This window comes from Neoarius graeffei, chromosome 24 (genome assembly GCF_027579695.1).
Source record: "Neoarius graeffei isolate fNeoGra1 chromosome 24, fNeoGra1.pri, whole genome shotgun sequence".
NCBI classification, from domain to species: Eukaryota; Metazoa; Chordata; class Actinopteri; order Siluriformes; family Ariidae; genus Neoarius; species Neoarius graeffei.
The window spans coordinates 14,064,575-14,086,417 of NC_083592.1; the positions used below are offsets into that span (position 1 = coordinate 14,064,575).

The 21,843-nt window shown below is 43.5% G+C and overlaps 1 protein-coding gene across 5 annotated transcripts in view; it reads left to right on the plus strand.

Moving 5' to 3' along the window:
• The window catches only part of mfsd3 (major facilitator superfamily domain containing 3), a 38,366-nt gene that overhangs the window by 6,543 nt on the left and 9,980 nt on the right, over positions 1–21,843 (plus strand). For 2 of the 5 annotated variants that reach the window (XM_060906749.1, XM_060906750.1), the window contains exons 3-6: positions 5,819–5,966; positions 11,030–11,130; positions 18,523–18,632; positions 20,625–20,666. In XM_060906749.1, the coding sequence (XP_060762732.1) occupies positions 5,819–5,966; positions 11,030–11,130; positions 18,523–18,632; positions 20,625–20,666 (401 nt within the window). Of the gene's footprint in view, positions 1–5,818; positions 5,967–10,915; positions 10,944–11,029; positions 11,131–18,522; positions 18,633–20,624; positions 20,667–21,843 lie in introns of all 5 variants that reach the window. The other 3 variants (XR_009651388.1, XM_060906753.1, XM_060906752.1) reach the window with 3 other exon arrangements.

Genomic DNA, 21,843 nt, shown 5'->3' on the forward strand with positions numbered 1-21,843 from the left:
AGGGGGGATATGAAGTCCCCCATCTGTCTATCCTTAACTTGTAACTCAGTGGTACGTTGAACTACATAAGACTTGAATGTAAACAGACAAAAATTGTCATTCTTTAATTTAAAAATATTGTAACTGTTAACAAAGTGCTGTGGTGTAAAAGAAATAAAGCACTTCGGTGTGGGGGGGTGTTTGTTCAAGGCAAATAATAATTTAATATCAGTTTTAAGAATCTTTTTAAATTCCCCAAAAACAAACATTTGCTTAATCTCTAAAGTTCAGTTCTTTAGTTTTGTAGCATCACAAGTCAGGGAACTCTGTCTTTCTCATCCCCGTTTCCTCTTTCCCTATTATATCCTCTCCTGTTTTGTTGTATCTCTCTCTTTCCTGCTCCTGTCTGTCTCTATTCCATATTATCAATGAAGCGTCCCTGTCTCTCGTTGTCTCATTCTCTAATTACGTTATCTCTCCATCGTTCTCATTTCATCTCTTTACCTCTGGTTTTCCTTCTCGTTCCATCCTTTGCTTGCTCTCTCTGATATGGATTAAAAACTGTTCCTCAGAATCAAGTCAGAGTCCCTCTTACACCAGGATCTGGTCTTCCCAGGCAGTTTCTTGTCCCAGTACTAACCAGCTCTTTGACGCGTATGGATGCGGCACCGATCTCCATTTCAGTAGCCCTCAGCCTCTCGCCTATTGAGGTATTTCACCTGACGTCACAGGGTCACGTGACGCCCCGGTGTCCACCATTTTGGACGGCAAGCTAGCTAATGTCAACAACAGTAGCTGGTATGTTACTGTAGCAATGTTTACGGTCAGTCATTTGGATGACTGTTAAAACCTTTCAGTCTCAAGTTTTTCCTTTACTGGATTTACTAGTTTACTGAGCCAGCCGGCCCCGGAGCGCTAGCTAGCTAGCCAGCCAGCCGGCCCCGGAGCGCTAGCTAGCTAGCCAGCCAGCCGGCCCCGGAGCGCTAGCTAGCTAGCCAGCCAGCCGGCCCCGGAGCGCTAGCTAGCTAGCCAGCCAGCCGGCCCCGGAGCGCTAGCTAGCTAGCCAGCCAGCCGGCCCCGGAGCGCTAGCCAGCCGGCCCCGGAGCGCCAGCCAGCCGGCCCCGGAGCGCCAGCCAGCCAGCCGGCCCCGGAGCGCCAGCCAGCCTGCCGGCCCCGGAGCGCTAGCCAGCCAGCCGGCCCCGGAGCGCTAGCTAGCTAGCCAGCCAGCCGGCCCCGGAGCGCCAGCCAGCCAGCCGGCCCCGGAGCGCCAGCCAGCCAGCCGGCCCCGGAGCGCCAGCCAGCCAGCCGGCCCCGGAGCGCCAGCCAGCCAGCCGGCCCCGGAGCGCCAGCCAGCCAGCCGGCCCCGGAGCGCCAGCCAGCCAGCCGGCTCCGGAGCGCTAGCTAGCTAGCCAGCCAGCCGGCCCCGGAGCGCTAGCCAGCCGGCCCCGGAGCGCTAGCCAGCCGGCCCCGGAGCGCTAGCCAGCCAGCCGGCCCCGGAGCGCTAGCCAGCCAGCCGGCCCCGGAGCGCTAGCCAGCCAGCCGGCCCCGGAGCGCTAGCCAGCCAGCCGGCCCCGGAGCGCTAGCCAGCCAGCCGGCCCCGGAGCGCTAGCCAGCCAGCCGGCCCCGGAGCGCTAGCCAGCCAGCCGGCCCCGGAGCGCTAGCCAGCCAGCCGGCCCCGGAGCGCTAGCCAGCCAGCCGGCCCCGGAGCGCTAGCCTGCCAGCCGGCCCCGGAGCGCTAGCCAGCCAGCCCCGGAGCGCTAGCCTGCCGGCCGGCCCCGGAGCGCTAGCTAGCCAGCCAGCCAGCCCGCCCCGGAGCGCGCTCAGTAAACTAGTAAATACAGTAAAGGAAAAACTTATAACGGGCCATGTCTCAACAGACTAAGAAGTTATTTCAATGACATTTAATAACATTTTGTTTATCCTGAGGACCGAAAGTAAATGAAAATGTGAACAAATCTTAGCTGTCAGTGAACAATCCTGGTGGAAGCAGGTAAACGTCGTTCTCTAAGCCTGCTAACCTCAATTTTTGCAAATACCTCTCCCTCTGCTCACCCTGTAAATGCCCTACGTCGCTGGATAGTGAAGGTGTTTTCTGCATCTCGCTCCTTTTTCTTTTATGTTTTTCGTTTGTCGCCTTCCTTGCATTCAAACTGATTCGAGCCGTGCCGTCCAAAATGGCAGTGTCACATGACTTGGTCACGTGAGTGAAATACCTCAATACAGCTAGGGTTACAGTGGGGGGCTAGTCCTCTGGTAACTGCGAGAGTTTGACTTCCCCACTCACATTTGTATTGCAGCATGCCTTGCCAGATGGTAGTAGGTACAATTTTTACGATGACCAGACCATGGATAGAACTCGCAATCTCCCGGTCAAGAGGCAGACACACTAACCACTAGGCTAACTTGCAGGCCATTCCTCAGAATATTTTCTAAAAATTGTTTTCGGTCTGTGAAAATAATTGATTTGAAGCAACGAGCAGAAAAAAAAACACCCACAGAAACAGGTAAGTGGAAACACCTTGTTGATGAGAGAGGACAGAAGAGAATGGTGAGACTGGTTCAAGTTGACAAGAAGTCTATAGTCACTCAAATGAGCACTCTTTACAGCCGTGGTGAGCAGATAAGCATCTCAAAAAGCCAAACGTATCATCAGACCTTGAAGCAGATACGGTAAGCTACAACAGACTCGGCCAAACTGGATCAGGTTTGAACGAGACGGTATATTTCAAGTACATCCTGTTTAAAGTAAATAATCAGTTTAATTAAATCAAATTCATTTCCACACAAAAAAAACCCCATCAGCTATGACAAACAAAATGAAAGCATGAGCGCAGATAAGGGGACTCGTGTCAGAAGTTTTCTATGCCAGTACTGTAAAAATAGTTAAATAATATTGGCTGGCGTTGAGTGGTCTATCAGATATATTCCATTCCGTGATATTGAACGAGTTGAAGATGAGTCGCTGAATGGAAAATATCTGATGTACCACGAAAAAAGCCATTTATTATTATTATTATTATTATACATTCCTTTCGGGTATTCAATGTGTCTTTCTCTTTCAAAGTTCTCTCAAGATCTTTCGTATTTAACGAAGCAAACCTGGCAGCCATGCTTGCTTACAAATTGTCACAGTCTCTCGCTAGCATGGAAGTTTTACATCTCCGACGTGTGACGTTATGTCATCTTGACAACCATGCAATAACATAAACCATATTCTACACTCATTCTCCATCAGGTAGAGTGATGTAATACACCTAGGATAAGTAATATGCTAACAATATTGCATGCTATCAAACCAAATGAATGAAGCCTGCTAGAAGGGAATACAACACATTTTTATTTCATCAAAAAAAGTGTCCTGTATGTATAATATTTACATAATATTGACTGGCTTTGAGTGGTATATCAGATATGTTCCATTCAGCTAGCATGATACTGAACGAGTCGAAGACGAGTAGCTGAATGGAATATATCTGATAGACCATGAAAAAAGCCAGCCAATATTATTATTATTATTATTCATCTCATCTCATTATCTCAAGCCGCTTTATCCTTCTACAGGGTCGCAGGCAAGCTGGAGCCTATCCCAGCTGACTACGGGCGAAAGGCGGGGTACACCCTGGACAAGTCGCCAGGTCATCACAGGGCTGACACATAGACACAGACAACCATTCACACCTACGGTCAATTTAGAGTCACCAGTTAACCTAACCTGCATGTCTTTGGACTGTGGGGGAAACCGGAGCACCCGGAGGAAACCCACGCGGACACGGGAAGAACATGCAAACTCCACACAGAAAGGCCCTTGCCGGCCCCGGGGCTCGAACCCAGGACCTTCTTGCTGTGAGGCGACAGCGCTAACCACTACACCACTGTGCCGCCATTATTATTATTATTTCCCTGTGTAATTTACATAGTTTTAAAATTGATGACAGCTACATACAACGGAGCAACCTGGCAGCCAAAATTCTCTCAAAATCTTCCGCATTTAACAAAGCAAACCTGGCAGCCATATTGGTTTACAAACTGTCACAGTCGCTCACTAGAGTGGAAGTTTTACATCTCTGACTTGTCTCTTTTCCAGTTTTTCGATATCCATTGCTATCTTTATCTCTTGTAAGTATGCAGGAAGAATATATAATGAAGTTTTGGAAGCCTTTCAGGTGTTCAGCACGTCTTCAGTTTCAGTTTTTAGTTTATTTATTTAGTGCTTAATTATAGCATAGCTAATCCTAGCAGTAGCACTGGATTAGTCTCGTCTTCTCTCTCCCGGCCAACAAAGAAATGGTTGTGCGCGTATGCAGCAGAAATGTTTTGTCATTGGATCTTCACATGAGCTCTGACGTCGTGTTGTCTTGACAACATACAATATTGCACGCTCATTCTCCATTGGGGAGAGTGGCGTAATACATGGAGGATAAGTGATATGATAATATTGCATGCCATCAATAAACCCACTGGAAGAGGATAGAACACATTTTTATTCCATGGAAAAAGTGTCCTGATTTGTATAATAATCTGGTATGTTCCATGTATAAAAACACAGTAAATTATCCATGGGAGTTGAAGTTGGACAAGTGGATGTTTATATTAGTTAGTCCTTTTATATGTGAATTTACACACAGGAGCACGAGTAGAATGTGAATGTTTTTCCTGAATTTATGTGATTTTAAAAAAAAAAAATTATGAAGTTCTTCTAAATGCTCGTACTCATGTTTTACGAATAAATCTGTTCGTATCCAGTTTGATAAATGAGGCCCATTGCATCTATGATGTACAGAACAAAAAAAAAAAAAAAACATGTCCTCATTCCTGAAGCATTGATGCAGTTTTACTGAGGCCTGGCAACCCTGCTTTCAAGTTTCTATCAGCGTCATTAACGACCATTCAGAAGGACATGTTCTCTTTTAAACACTTCAGCTTTGATTGACCTTCCAAAGTAGGAATTGTGAGAAATCAGAGTATTGATCTGACAGGAAAAGGGGCTTGTTTCTGTCACAGGTTGAAAAAGTTTTCACCCCAAAGTAAAGGCGAGGCAGCGTTTTAAAACACAACAGACTGACTGCTCGTCTTGTTAAGGGGGGGGGAGAAAGAGTCCCTGAACATGAAGAATAAATCCCCCCTTTGTTCTCACATTCGCTTTTTACAGACGGATCCTTTACATGGTTTTAGTTCGGCTGTCTCAAACGATTGCCTGCGAAGAAAGCGGTGATGCTTGACAGTCGAAAGCTCTGTCAGCGCTCGCGCGGGATCTTTGGGCGCTCGCTATCATCTGATTAGTTGTGTTTTTGATTTGACTTTCCGTTTTTTATTTCATTCAGGGTTTTTTGGATTGCGGGGTCCCCCAGACGCCTGCGTGGCTGCTTGACAGCGGTCTCTGAGCTGTCAGTCATGGAAGATATGCCGCATAAATAATGTAATGACAGAAGCGTTGAATAATACACGGCTAAACCGAAAACTCACGGCGCGCTCCAGAGACAAAACTTTCCCGCTCGCTGATGAGCGTGTGGAGAGATCTGTGAGAAATCTGTGCTTTTTTACTTGGAGTGAACAGAATTAAACTGACAGGTAGGGTTTTGTTTTTGTTTTTTGTTTTTTTGTGTGTGGTTCATCCAACACTAGCAAACTCAAAATACGTAGTTCTAGTACCAGTACTCAAGTATAGGAAAAATATTGGATAATGTGGCACTGGTGATGCAAAAAACAGCAACTGGTACTCTTACAAATCCCAGTCATGTACACTCACATGCTGCTGTCGTAAATATTAACTTCGAGTGACATTGGTAGTGTAAGGTGGACTGGTTTGATGTTCCAATGTTTCTTTCTTGCTTGTGTTCAGGTGAACAGGGTGCCATCACGATGTTCCCCCTCTTTCTCTTGGATCATCATATGACTGCGCGAGAGCTCGGCCTGTGGAACGGCGTGATCGCCATGGCCTTCTCTATTTGTGGCTCCTCTCTCGGAGGCTTCTTACTCTCAAAGTACAGGTAACACGAATATCTGTTTAGCGTTCGTCGTCTTTTATTCTTACCATTAGATGAAAACCATTTGAGCATGACCGGTTTGGAATAAACCCATTCAATCCAGGCTCAGCCTTACAGACCTGCTGTATCCTGGACCAGGGGTTTGGGACCCACCCAGATGTGGAATTGACTTCACTGACTTGCTGCAATTTAACAGCGAAAAAGTGCATCGGAAATAATAACCAAAAATACTTTTTTTTTTCTAGTCGTTCTATTTTTCTGTCCTGATTTTTTTTTCTTTCTTACTTACTTATTCATTCATTCATTCATTCATTCATTTCTTTCATTATCCACGAAAGACCACCAAGGGCATGTCTGTATTTCTGTTGTGTTGTGTGTGTGTGTGTGTGTGTGTGTGTGTGTGTGTGTGTGTGTGTGTGTACCCTGACCAGCCCTCCAGAGAGAGTGAAAGACTAATGGAAGTAAACACAGCTCAGTCAGTGAGGTGTGAGCAGTGAGCACAGAGAGAGAAAAAAAGCTGCCGTTGTAAACAACAAGCTGTGTGTTTGAGTCCGTATTTTCCATCTTGCTGCTCAACCATTTGGGTTATTAAATGCTGTTCTGGGATCAGTGTAGATCAGATTTTCTTGGACCGTAATACAGTATTAAATAACATGATACCAGTGTTGGAATAAGACCATGGTAGGAAATAAAACTTCTAGGATAGAAAGGAGATTAAAACTTGAATGGCATCGGATGTATGTGGAATGTTTGCACCACTGAACCGCTCTCTTACAACATCATCAATTCAATATGGACCTGATTTAGAGCTGTTTGAGTGTCATCCAATCTGAAACACTGTGCAAAGTTTTGTTTTGTTTTTTTCAGAAAAAAGAGCAGTTGGAGGCCACACCTCCTTCACTGATACTGACACAGAAGCCACACCTCTTTTACTGTTAAATCGTGGCCTCTGAGTCCCAGTGAAGGAGGTGGGATCTTCACTGGATCAGTATCAGTGAAGGTGTGGCCTGTGGGTCAGTATCAGTGAAGGAGGCATGGCTTCGGTCAGTCTTATTGAAGGTGTTGCCTCTGTTAATCCTAGTGAAGGTGTGGCCTCTGTCAACCTCAGTGGAGGTGTGGCTTCAGTGTTAGTTCCAGTGAAGGAGGTGTGGCCTCTGTGTCAATCTCAGTGGAGGTGTGGCTTCTGTGTTAGTCTGAGTGAAGGAGGTGTGGCCTATGTGTGTCAGTCCCAGTGAAGGTGTGGCTTCAGTGTTTGTGTTCCAGTGAAGGAGGTGTGGCCTCTGTGTCAATCTCAGTGGAGGTGTGGCTTCAGTGTTAGTTCCAGTGAAGGAGGTGTGGCCTCTGTGTCAATCTCAGTGGAGGTGTGGCTTCTGTGTTAGTCTGAGTGAAGGTGTGGCCTATGCGTGCCAGTCCCAGTGGAGGTGTGGCTTCAGTGTTTATGTTCCAGTGAAGGAGGTGTGGCCTCTGTGTCAATCTCAGTGGAGGTGTGACTTCTGTGTTAGTCCCAGTGAAGGAGGTGTGGCCTGTGTGTGTGTCTCAGTGAAGGAGGCATGGCCTCTGTGTGTCAGTCCCAGTGAAGGTGTGGCCTATGTGTCAGTCCCAGTGAAAGAGGTGTGGCCTGTGTGTGTGTGAGTCTCAGTGAAGGTGGCATGGCCTCTGTGTCAGTCGCAGTGAAGGAGGTGTGGCCTGTGTGTGTCAGTCCCAGTGAAGGAGGTGTGGCCTATGTGTGTCAGTCCCAGTGAAGGAGGCATGGCCTGTGTGTGTCAGGACCAGGGAAGGAGTCAAGTCAGTTTATTTGTATCATGCTTTGAAGAATAAACATTGTCACAAAGCAGCTTTACAGAAAATAAAGCTTTTAAACATATGAAATAATAAACTTATCCCTAATAAAGGGGGTGTGGCTTGTTGGCATGTCTTGTGTCTTCATTATGTGAATTTAATTAAGTCCAGGTTTCCTTTGAAAAACACCTCCTAGCAGACAGACATACAAACTCAACACACCACTCGCACCTCATTAACTACAGCTGTGCTTTGGTGCGTTTCCTTACACACACAATCTGCGATGTTTTAAGGTTTAAAACTCGTATTTGTCCACTGAAGGCTGAATGTTAGGGAGATTAGATTTGAATCTGATCTGACCCCTGGTTTTCTTTCTCTTGTGTGAAGAAATGGAATAGTGTGCGAGCAGAGGGAAGGCGAGTGCGTGTGTGCAAGTGTGTTGGGGAGTGTAAAGTCATTTGTACGTCTCTCTCTCGCACACAGGCCTCGGCTCGTCAGACACAGGCGCTCATTCAGGCTTCGCTTCCCACAGGTTGGGTTTCTGCTGTTGTACGTTCACAGATGCTAAAAGCTCATTTGGACTCTTATCCATTCCATCTGCAGCGCTCGAGTGACCACAGATACACACCCAAAGGCATCGGTCATCTCTCACACACATACCTCTCTCTTTCACCGTTCTGTCATTTTCCCTCTCTCTCTCTCTCTCCTCTCATGTCTCTCACTCGCACTCTTGCTCTGTCTTTCTCTTTAATGCTCTTTTCTGGGTTTTTTTTCTTTCCCTATCTCTCACGCCCCTTCTCTGTCTCAAGTCCACTATTCTCTTTTCCTTTCTAGCTCTTTTTCTCTTTCTTACTCTTTCTCTCCAAAAGGAGTTCCTGCTCTCATTTTTTCTCGCCCTTTTCTAAGCTCTTTCGTACTTTTCCTCTCTGTTTCTCCTTCCTTTCTTCTCCTGGCGCCTCCTGGTCTGTGCTCAGGGTGACGCAGTACGCTCTCTCTCTCTCTCTCTCTCTCTCTCTCTCTTTCATTCAAGTTTACTTTACACATACACTTAAATGACTTTGATTGTGAAACTGAACAGTTAAGTGTGTCAAAAAAGTTATACCACGCGTTATACTTTTTATCCATTTATAGTTACATTTAATGTTGTCGAATGCTAACCAAACAAGTTCCTGTTATCACTTACATTATAGCAGCTACAAACAGCTGTCCCTTCACCGCTCTTTTGTCTCTCTGGTACTAGTAGTTTCGTATGGTTTATTTCACACCTCTGTTAGTGCACCATTGTTGGAATATTGGGCCCGCCTCATAAATTGAATTGTAACCTCCAGGTATAGCTGTTTGTGGGCAGTGAAGGACCAGGTGGTCCATGTCTTGTGGTGCCTGTTGGCATTTTGGACATGTTGGAGTGTCACGATACCCCCATTGGTAAAGGTTCACAGCGGTCCGTCCACTTTTTGATAAAATTCTATTAGATTGGACCCACTCACGTCTTGAGAGAGCCGAAAAGCCTGGGAGTGGGTCTGTTGGGTTTGTAATTATTTCTCCTCCCCGTGGTATGTTCGAATCCCATTCTCTTTTCCAGGATTCATTTATGTTGAAATTTGGATTACTTGTTTTGAAGAATGGTTTTCGTGATTTTAGTCTGTTGGTGTTAGGGGCAGAGCCAAGTACCCTTCTCACCGGAGTAGATTCGTCCAGCAGTTGTATACGCTCATGTTGGCGCTGGGTTGCTTGTTCCCTGCACAGGTGTGGAGGGGCGATTGATGCCATCACAGGGAGCCAGGCTGTAGGTGTGGCTTTGATGGAACCTGTGATTTATTCTCATGGCTGAGTTCAGCTGAACATCTATTTTGTTGGTATGGGAGCAGCGGCTCCAGACTGGAGCACAGTACTCAGCAACACTGTAGCACAGTGCAAGAGCTGAAGTCACACTCCTTCTCAAGACTCTCTGGTACTCAAGACTCTTTCCAAAATAAACATCATCTCATAGAAAATATCGTAACCATGCCAGCGGGTTTATTTTATTTATTTATTTATTTTTAAAATTTTATGTCGAGCAAAGTATCCGATGTATGATGTATTCAGTATGTGGTCCTGACTTTATGTGAACTGAGCAGTGAGAGAGTAAACGCAGACTTGCTGTAGGACTGCAATCTGTTTTCACCAAAAAAGCACCAGATATTGGATACAAGTTCTAAGGACACGAACAGTCATGTCCCATAGCACGCGCGCGCACACATTTTTATTTTTGCATGATTGATAGAGTCCACTGGGTGCTCTGATTGGCATTAGGAGATAATAGTGTGTTTGTGTGTGTGGCATCTGATGGTCACTAATTAGGATGAGTCTAATCAACCAGTGACATGTTGTGTTATTGATTAGGCCATGAAACAAAACTCAGCAGGAGGCTCTTTAACTGACTAACAGTGAATCAATTACTCTGTCTGAGGCAAAAAGTGTGTGTGTGTGTCTATGTTTTTTATATACTACCGAAGACCAAATGTCCCCACAACGATAATAAAATCTGACAATTTAGACATTGTGGGGACATTTGGATGGTCCCCACAAGGAAATTGCTGATTTTTTTTTTAACAAAAATATATAAATTAAACAAAGAGCCAAAAACATATTTCCTTTTCATTACTGAGGTTAGGTTTAGGTGCAGGCACAGCATTAATTAACTGCAATAATAATTGTGTCAATGGAAGGTCCTCACAAGGATAGTGAGAGAAGTGTGTGTGTGTGTGTGTGTGTGTGTGTGTGTGTGTGTCTTTTATACACTACTGAGGAGCAAATATCCCCTCAAGGATAGTAAAATCTGACAATTTTAACCTTGTGGGGACATTTGGATGGTCCCCACAAGGAAATTGCTGTTGCGTTGTTTTTAAATAAATAAATAAAATAAGATAGATAAATAAAAAGAGCCAAAAAGTTTCCTTTTCATTACTGAGGTTAAGGTGAGGGTTAGGTTTAGGTTTAGGTGCAGGTACAGCATTAATTAACTGCAATAGTAATTGTCAGTGGAAGGTCCTCACAAGGATAGCGAGACAAGTGTGTGTGTGTGTGTGTGTGTGTGTGTGTGTGTGTGTGTGTGTAGTAAGAATTGAAATGTATATATAAATAATACACAAAAATAAATTTACAAAAACATTTTTTAAATTTTTTTCCCCCAGTTGTAAAGCGACCTTGGGTGTGAGGAAGGTGCTGTATAATTTGAACTGATTTTATTATTATTATTATTATTATTATTATTATTAAATGACTATAGAAATTGTGTGTGTTTTCAGTATCAGCACGTTGATGAGGCGTGTGTTTGTGGTACGGACCATCGGCATGGTGTTCCAGTGCTCGCTACTCACTGTACTCGAGCCCTCTCCTCTAATGAAAGGTAACGCGCACACAATCTCTCTCTCTCTCTCTCTCTCTCTCTCTCTCTCTCTCTCTCCTCAGCTGGTCAGGCAAAATATTTCCTTATTGGTTCTCAGGCAACAGTATTGTATTAGTATTGTATTAGCATGCAGCACTTTATCGCAGGCCTCATCACAACGCTCACCTTTACCTGCATGATGCACTGCACACAGAGAGCTGAGGAGAGCATCCAGGTACCACACCCCATCCTAAACCTCTCTCCATGTCCTACGATGCCATGCAACATTGATACTGATGATCTAAGACCAGGTTTCTAAACCATTCCATCCAAATGGTGTATTTTTAGTGTCTTTCCATCAGCTGGGGAAAGATGCTAGTTATTGCATAACTAGGTTTTATATTTCTGACTTAGACATAGTAAGACATAAACTTTTTGAAAGTATGTTTTTATCAGACCATATGAGTGTTTTATTATTAAATGTGTCTAAATGAGGAACGAAACTAAAAAATAGCAGATACAGCTCAAAAGACAGACTGAGAAGCATCTGGGTGTGGCCTAATTCATTTTTCGCCCCTCCCCTTTTCTATTTCCTCCCTAATTTGTTAATCCTCCAATTTCCACCCACCTGCCTATGAGACGTACTTACTCTGAGACGCATGAAGCTTCTTCTGAAACTCAGAGCAATGGAACAAACGCACTCAGAGGAAAGCACTGTCTGCCCTCTTCCATACCTGAGCTCACAGATGTCCCTGATAGGCTAGTGTCACTGTGATTGACAGAGAAATGGGAGTGTACCGCCCCTCCCATGCAGAGATGGCAGTGTTGGCAAGTCATTGTGGTATAAGGGGGGGAAAAAAACTTTTGGGATGTGTGTGGGTTAATAATAGACTTTGGAGCGGAGCAGTAACTCCATTACACCGCTCCATTGTTGATTATTTTCGAGTGAGCATCATGGGAAATGAAGTTTGTATTTTTGATGGTGACATGACAATATGCAGTTTTAGAAGTATTGGTAATTTGATATCTCTCTCTATCACTGTTTCCATCTCGAAGCTAACAATATTTTTCCTTGAGCGCTCTCACTGTTCACTTTTGATAAATGAATCATTTTGCTCTTGACTCTCTCTCTCTCTCTCTCTCTCTCTGTCGGTCTCTGTCTCACACGCACCCCCTCGTGGTTTTTCGTATGTTTATTTAATGAAAATAAAAAGAGAAATCACGGCTGGGTTTTAGCTGACTCACTTTTATGTTTTTTTTTTTTTTTACTTTGTTTCCCATGAAGCTGTGGCTTTGGGGTGTTTTTGTCAGCAAGCGCGTTTGTGTCACTGTCTTTTTCTTCTCTCTCTCTCTCTTTCCCTGTCTCTTTCTCCACAGAGCAAATCTCCTTTCTGTACCAGATCAACTCCTCCTCCTCTTTCCATCCTTACAAATCACATCCTGATGAAAACATGTCTCAATATTGTATGACTGCCTGTGGTTGCTGGAGAACTTATGCAGAATTCTTGATAGGCAAAGTTGACTTCACTTTAAAAAAAAAAAAATAGAATTGTATTTGTCGATTTATATTTTTAAAACACGGTTTCATCACTCTACGCTCATACAAGTAACAAGTAAGTTTGTTCTTATTAACTGAGAGCAATTGGGACGAGACTGTGGAACACACAAACAGCTTTTACTGTTTTATTATGAAAACACACACACACACTGCTGAAAAACATGCGACACACACTATTTAAGAGGGGTCTGGAAAAGTGGAAATTCAGAAAACATGTTGGTCGGGATATCCAGTAATCAGAACAGGACTCGAGACACTAAGGGGCGTATTGAGAGTTGAGTTAATCAGAAGGCTTGTTGAAGGAGTGAAGAGTCATAACAGGAAAGCAATAATAGTGTTTGTAGACTTCAAAAAGGCTTTCAATTCAGTGCATCGGGGACAAATGATGAGGATACCAGAAGCTTACAACATCCCTCCTAAACTTGTTGCTATGATTGCTAAGTTCTACGAAAACACAAAAGCAAGTTATCACTCCCAATGGTACAACAGATTTCTTCGAGATTCATGCGGGTGTCCTCCAAGGTGATACACTCACTCCATATTTGTTTGCAATTGTATTGAACTTCGTCACGAGAAGAGCTGTAGAGAAGAAGAATTGGGTTTCCAGTTAGAGAGAAGGAGAAGCAGAAGGACAGGACCAACATTCAGTGCGTTTACATGCACATAGAGAGAATCGAATTTCTGCCGTTGCTCGACTGAAATCGAAGTTCAAAATGCCATGTATACACCTTAATTCGGCTGAAATTGAACCGAACTTGATTTCTCGGAATCGAGCTACACGACCTAGATTATGCGATTTCTGCCGAACTACTTAGTGCATGTATACCCTATCGAGCTAGTAGTCGAGCTACTTACTGCCCCTTCCGGAAGTGACGAGACCACAAGCGGGAAACACAACAGCCTCGGTCGGCATGACAACAGTAGTAGCGAGCAGCAGAAGAGGTCAGGAGGAACAAACGAAGAAGAGAAAATGGCGATGTAGAGCTCTCTGAAGTGTGGGTGGAGCACAGAGGACGGCAGGACAAAGCTTCTGGTACTAATAGGCTTTTTATTGTCAGACTTTTCAGTTTAACAGCCTACTTTTATTCTTGAGAGAAACACACACGCGCGCGCGCTGTGTTCTAGTCCCGGGATGAGCTTTCCCCTCTGCTCTCCCTCTGCCTCCTTAAATAGGGCGCGGTTACTGGGAAGACACACAAACACAGGTTAATTACCGTCAGGTGTAGTGATTCTGCCACTCACCTTCCCTGGTCCCGCCCTCCTGTCACAGACCGGCGCTTGACCACGCCCCCACTGCCACAGGCAAGCAGAAACGTGCACTTCTGGAGCAATGAGGAGACAGAGTTCATGCTCATTCAGCTTAAGGAGTTGAATATATTAAAATTCATGGACGGGAGAAAAACGCGCAGTGGAGAACACGGAACTGATAACTTTGTTTACACTCTTGAATAGCTCTTCTTCATGACGACAACCGGAAGTGTACCAACACGATGGGGCGTGTAACGCCACCTGTGGCTCGGGTGCACAATGCACCTCACACAATAGCCCGATTTCATTGTGTGCATGTACGATTGGATTTCTCTGGCACCCTGCTGGGACCTTCAGCTCAATTACCGACAGCAGCTCGATTTGGATGTGCATGTAAACGTAGTCAATTATTACAGATCTAGACTTTGCAGATGATATTGCATTGATCACTGAAGAAACACACCAGGCTCAGGAACTGCTATCTAGATTAGAGGAAGAAGCTGCGAAGGTTGGTCTCCACTGCAACTCAGAGAAAATGGAAATACAACCATTTAACCAGGGTCAGCCGGTACAGGTTACAGCAAAAGATGGGAGGAAGCTAAAAGTGGTATCCATCCATCCATTATCTGTAGCTGCTTATCCTGTTCTACAGGGTCGCAGGCAAGCTGGAGCCCATCCCAGCTGACTATGGGAGAGAGGCGGAGTACACCCTGGACAAGTCGCCAGGTCATTGCAGGGCTGACACATAGAGACAAACAACCATTCACACTCTCATTCACTCCTACGGTCAATTTAGAGCCACCAATTAGCCTAACCTGCATGTCTTTGGACTGTGGGGGAAACCAGAGCACCCGGAGGAAACCCATGCAGACACGGGGAGAACAAACAATTTTAAATACTTGGGAGCTTGGACGGAAAGCACAGAGAAAGATCTCTCTGTAAGGAAGGGAGTGCATGTCACAAGCTACGCAAAATATAGTCCTCCCAACTTTCCAGAAAACTGAAAATTCACCTATTTGCTGCCACAGTTGAATCTGTTTTTCTTTATGGTGCCAAGACATGGACGCTCACAAAGACTCTTGAGAAGCTGCTTGATGGATGCTGCACCTGGATGCTCAGGATGGTACGCAGTGTCACTTGGAGACATCACCTCACAAATGAACGTGTACGGGGAACTCCCCAAAATATCAACAAAGGTTAGTCAGCGTCAAATGAGATTGGCAGGACATTGTGTAAGACATGAAGAAGAAACGGCCAACAAACTGAAGGTAAAGTCAACAGAGGGTGAAGACGAGTCATGTACTGTATATAGACAACTGGAATAACGAACACTCAGGAACTGCAATGATGGACAGAGATCAATGGAAAAGTCGTGTCTTGTCAGCGGGACGTCCTGGTGGACGGCATAGATAGAGATTAATCACACATTTAAAAAAAGACTGTCATACATTCAGGGTGGAGTTTGAGAAAAACAGGGGCATGTCTCGGTTACACACGATTCTACGATGGTGTATTAGGGCCATTATAGGTAAAAATAAAATAAGGATCTTTCTGTGATAAGGGGTTACTACTTTGTGACATGCCACTCAAAATTTCAACTGCAAGGAGAGCTTTAAATATGGGTTATAATTAATAATTATAGTACCCTGGTATATCCATCATAAGGGGGAGATAACTCTCACACTGTGCTGTGCAGGAGACTGCATTGAAAACCGTGAAAATCTGGCATCATGCCTGTAACCTGGACATTAATTTTTGAGCAGAAAGATTTACAAAAATAGTCATGATTTCTCATAGGGAAATAATAATAATAATCTAGGAACTCTTCTCAACAGAGAAAGAAAAGAATTTCAAATATTATACAGAAAAAAAAATTAAATGCATAAATTGGCTCAAACCGTTTGAACAAAATATCATGTAGATTTTACTCAGAAAAAGCTATTGGAACCAGAGTAGAGAACACACTAAAGTGTACCTTGTCAGGTTGTTATTTAATCTGAGAAATAAAAAAAAAAAAAACTTTATTCATAAAATATTTGAGGCGGCACAGTGGTGTAGTGGTTAGCGCTGTCACCTCACAGCAAGAAGGTCCGGGTTTGAGCCCCGTGGCCGGCGAGGGCCTTTCTGTGTGGAGTTTGCATGTTCTCCCCCTGTCCGCGTGGGTTTCCTCCGGGTGCTCCAGTTTCCCCCACAGTCCAAAGACATGCAGGTTAGGTTAACTGGTGTTATTTAATCTGAGAAATTAAAAAAAAAAAAAACTTTATTCATAAAATATTTGAGGCGGCACAGTGGTGTAGTGGTTAGCACTGTCACCTCGCAGCAAGAAGGTCCGGGTTCGAGCCCCGTGGCCGGCGAGGGCCTTTCTGTGTGGAGTTTGCATGTTCTCCCCGTGTCCGTGTGGGTTTCCTCCGGGTGCCCCGGTTTCCCCCACAGTCCAAAGACATGCAGGTTAGGTTAACTGGTGACTCTAAATTGACCGTAGGTGTGAATGTGAGTGTGAATGGTTGTCTGTGTCTATGTGTCAGCCCTGTGATAACCTGGTGACTTGTCCAGGGTGTACCCCGCCTTTCACCCGTAGTCAGCTGGGATAGGCTCCAGCTTGCCTGCGACCCTGTAGAACAGGATAAAGCGGCTAGAGATAATGAGATGAGATAAAATATTTGAGTTGAAACTACAGGAGTCAGTGGTGCATAACGCGTGTAACATGGTCGTCATTTTGTTAGACAGACGACAACTTTCACCGACCCTGCCACCATTACATGCATCCTGGATGTCTCGTGCGATGTTTGTGTTCAGCAAACAAGCAAGTTATTAAAACCAAGAAGTACACTCAAAAGAAGTGGATATAGAAACCACTCAGTGGGATAGATCCTTACATGCTAACCAGAAGGATTTTTTCCTATGAGTTGGAAAATTATCCATCCATTGAGTTCCCCGACATCTCAAACTACCTGGTGCTGCAGACATCATTCTACACGGACGCACAGATGAAAACCTGGAAGAGCACAGAGACGTACAATGTTTTTATATGTGGCTGGGTTAAAGATTTGGTGATCAGGACACTACAAGATAGACGGCGGTAGACAGGTCTAAGTGCACGAAGAGTGTTTATTAGTAGGTGTGATATTTACAAAAGCAGGATCATAAAACAGTATTTAAACAGCGTTATAAACAAATGTGACAGTGATAATGATAATACTTCGCAAAACCTCTGTGAAAACACCATCCATATCTGCGTGTGCTGATCGCGCTTAAATCAGTATCTGGTGTTTCCCATAACGACTGGGTCCCAAGAGCGCACACAACATGTTCTGTGAGTGGGCGTGGCCGCTCAAGCGCGCAAAGGTGTGATAGTCAAGTGTTCACCTGCTGTGTGACCACAACTTTTAGCTCACGTATATATCACCACCAAAACACCTCGTTTTCATCGATAACCCATCGCAAAGCATCGCGAGCTGTACTGTAGTGTGACCGTAGCTTAATGAGGCGGATGTGACGTCAGATGCAACCCAGCAATTGCACCCTACTCCGAGTAAAAATTAGCTTCACCTTGGGAAACTAAAATTTGTGGCCCACTAGATGGCATTAGTGGGCCGTGGCCCGGTCATTGAGAAAAACACTGTTGTAGCTGAACCAGATTGACCTCTGGTTCAAACATTTCTCAAAAGTATGCGCGCTCTTGTTACTATGGTAACCTGTCGTAGCATGTTGAAGTGTTTGAGTGTCTGTCCGCCACCTTTTGACATTCACTTCCTGTTTACTTCCTCGCAATTTCCATTGGCTGTTGATGAGGCCCATTGAGATTAGAGCCAGCATGAAATATTAGACTATGTCCAAGATAAAATGAAATGAGTTGCTCCTTGGACACTTGCGTATAACTTGAGGATTAAATATAAATCTAAATTCAGGAAATAATTCGAAGCTATTAGGAAAATAATTTTTAGGAACAACAATCTTTAGGAAAACAATAGGGCCTTGCACCTCGGTGCAGCATCCTCTGGTGGACACTGGAGGATGTGCACCTCCAGTGCTCGTGCCTACAGTTTTCCTAAAGCAGCTCTTCTTCTTCCTCTTCTTATTATTATTATATATATTTTTTTCTTCAAGACTTGGCCATTTTTGAGGTGGTTCCCATGGGCGAAAACTCCTGAAATTTGGTGCACACATCAGTCCTGGCCACCACTACCCAGGGATAGAAGCTTGGCCCTGGGAGTGTCCAGGGGACTCCATAGCACACCCACATGTCATTGAGACTTTTGCCTGGTATATAGTTTTACCTGTCTGTGTCAAATTTGGTAGGTGTGTATATAGGGTGCCCCAAGATGAACAAAATTGTAATGTACATTGTATTAGCCATACTCAACAGGAAGTGAGTTACTTTTGGTTTTGTGCGTTTTGACACGTGTTACATTTTGACATTCTCCTCCTACACGGTTTGTTGGATTCATGCCAAATTTAGTATGCCAGAGGTGCTCAGGCCCTTCATCGCTGCTTGCAGCTATATTTCTGTTTTTGACTTTCACTGCCAAAGAAGCATAAAGGTATAAGTCTCGTCTGTTACATATGACACTGTCCAGTTGACCGTGTGTGTGTCTGTTCTCTCACAGGCGTGTCAGTGTTGAGTCTGAGCATGCAGCACTTTATCGCAGGCCTCATCACAACGCTCACCTTTACCTGCATGATGCACTGCACACAGAGAGCTGAGGAGAGCATCCAGGTACCACACCCCATCCTAAACCTCTCTCCATGTCCTACGATGCCATGCAACATTGATGCTGATGATCTAAGACCAGGTTTCTAAACCATTCCATCCAAATGGCATATTTTTAGTGTCTTTCCATCAGCTGGGGAAAGATGCAACACACAAACCACGTAAACACCATCAGTGCAGTACATAACCAGCAGCATACGTTACTATGGTTACATAAAGAACAAAACACTCCGTGTATGCTCTTATAGGAAGATGAGATTACCATTTGTAGCTATGAGTGGATTAATATATACACTCTGTCATTTCTGCAGTGCTGATGCCTAAATTTCAATTTCATGCAGCCAAAAAATTGAGGATTTTTTTTTTTTTCCCGTTACCCCTCACTTGCATGAAGTCAAAGTAGGTGTTTTTGTTCACGGATATTGTTTAATACAGAACGCAGTGACAAACACGCCGGCATGTCTGAATCCCCGTATCACTTCACCGCGTGTTTGTATTGCGACAGATTTGAATTGCGAATGCTCTCTGGCCTCGTCCCTGTTGCACATCTACCTCTCGCAGACAGTTCGAGATCTTCACAAGCACATTCCTGTGTCACTCATCGACCGTGTAGTGTGAGCTCGGAGCTTTCATATCGACACATCAAGAGGAACGAAGCACTGCTTTCTTTTTCATAGACGCCTCATCAATGTCAATCAAACGGCTTAAAAGGAGCACGTTCGTGAATTTTCTTATTACAAATGTAAATTTGTAAAAAAAAAAAAGAACAATAATAATAAATACATAAAGCACTTGACACATTAAAGTACATACAGGAAAGGCTGAGGAAATGTCAATCTGTCCCTGAATTGATACATTTTTTAGTTACTTTAGTCTTCTAACTCTTAGTTTCAATAATGATATGCTGCACATATCACTGTAGCCTGTGTGCGCAAGTGTGTGTGTGTGTGTGTGTGTTCGGTCATCAGTCCATTGGTGTTCCGAAGGCAGTATTGGGTGACAGAAAGGTGATACTGTGAGTGCTCGTGCAAAGCTCCGGAGAGAGAAACAGAACACTTTAAACAAGTCTGCAGAAATAAAAGTGCTTCACTTGACTCTAGTGGCTGATCTGCGCGAGCGAGAGAAGTGTCTTGAGTGCACGCTTAGTGTTCAGAGAACCATACAAAATCTTAGCAAAGTTTCCATGCAGCTATTTCCAATCACACAAGGTTTACACCAGGTTCTTTGGGTTCAACAAAATGTATTTTTCAGGTTGTTCACATGATGTCAGAGCAGCAGAGGGTTACATCCCTTACAAACATGCGAGAACAAAACCTAATGTGTTTCACTCCATATGTAGTGCACTATATGGCCAATAGGAAGCCATTTTGGATTTGCGTATATATGTCTAACCAGCTCTGTTTTCATTATTAAAGTAATGATGGATGTCGTTTCTCTTTACTTAGCTGAGCGGTTCTTGATATACAGTAATATGGATTACTACAGTTGTGGTGTGGAATAGGGCTATTTACTATATTTTTATTATTTACTATTTCATACATGTCAACCTATACGGAATGTCCGTATTTTATATGGATTTGATTCAATAAACGTAGTATACGGGCGTACAAATAAAGTTATACGGATTCTTTAAAAAAAACTTCAATATTTATTTAGAGCTATAATCAATTCCCACGATGATAAAAGAGCGCATAACATTTACAAACGTACTGTACACCACAGACAGCCAGTAAAGAGTCTTATGAAATCGCGCGTTATCTTATGGTAGCGAGACTTCATTCCACTTTTGATCATGCGCACACCGCATTGCGAGAATCCCGCCAACCGTGAAGTCATAGACATATAGACACCGCCTTCTGCATAGAATCATACGTCATCCTCGCCACCATATTGGATGTGGCAAAGTGGAGATTCTTCACCCGTCTCTGGTATAACGTCGAGACAGTAGCCGAGAATAAAGATGCCTCATTCATGTGCTGCGTTTAACTGTACCAACAGGTTTATCATCCAAACGAGATCACATGGGATTACCTTTCACAGGTGAGACTGGAAAAATACTTTTCATTGTATTTGGTCATTATAACATAATTTTACGAACAGATTTTCCTGTCTTTGTGGCTAATATGAAGTCTCGTGCATAATAGCTGCTCGGTGAAACCTGTCTCCAAACAACGAAGTATTTCCTTCGTAACTACGCTGATAACACTTTGTGTTTTTGTCAAACATTGGAGCTTTGTATCCATTCTGAAGGTTTATTGTTATTAATATTGAATAAAAAGTAACTGGGATATATCATTGTTAATTATCATTCAAATTTTAGGTAAATTATTTTAATTTGCATCTTATACGGATTTTATAAGGGAAATACAGATTTTGGAGGTTGGTTATACAGGTTTGATTGACCAAAGGTTGACATGTATGCTATTTGCTGTTTGATCTCAAACGCATGAAGAAGGTAAGAAACTCGTCCACTAATTAACTTTTGATGAGGCCACACCTGTTAATTGAAAAGCATTCCAGGTGACTACCTCATGAAGCTGGTTAAGATAATGGCAATAGTGTGGAAAGCAAAATCAATTTCACGAAACTTGACAGGATTCTTTGTTATATGTTGGCAATATGCATATTGCAATTTCGTTCAATTCAGTCGCATTTTACCAGACTTATGGCATAGTTGCCAGCAGCGGATATTGTGCTCTCAGAGCACTCTTGTTCCTTTTTTTTTTTTGAGGTTTTGTTTTCGAGTAGTTTTTTTATTTCATCCTCTGTTGGTTCAGCAACACACTCTGCAATTTTGTTTTTCTCTACTCACAGTATACGAGCTGATAACTTGTGTGTGTGTGTGTGTGTGTGTATGTATATATATATATATATATATATATATATATATATATATATATATATATATATATATATAAATAAATAATATACGGTATCTCTCTCACACACACACACACACACACACACACATATATATATATATATATATATATATATATAATATATATATATATACACACACACAGTGCTCAGCGTAAATGAGTACACCCCTTTAAAAAGTAACATTTTAAAACAATATCTCAATGAATACAAACAATTTCCAAAATGTTGAAAACACAAAGTTTAATATAACATCTGTTTAACTTATAACGTGAAAGTAAGGTTAATAATATAAACTTAGATTACACATTTTTTAGTTTTACTCAAATTAGGGTGG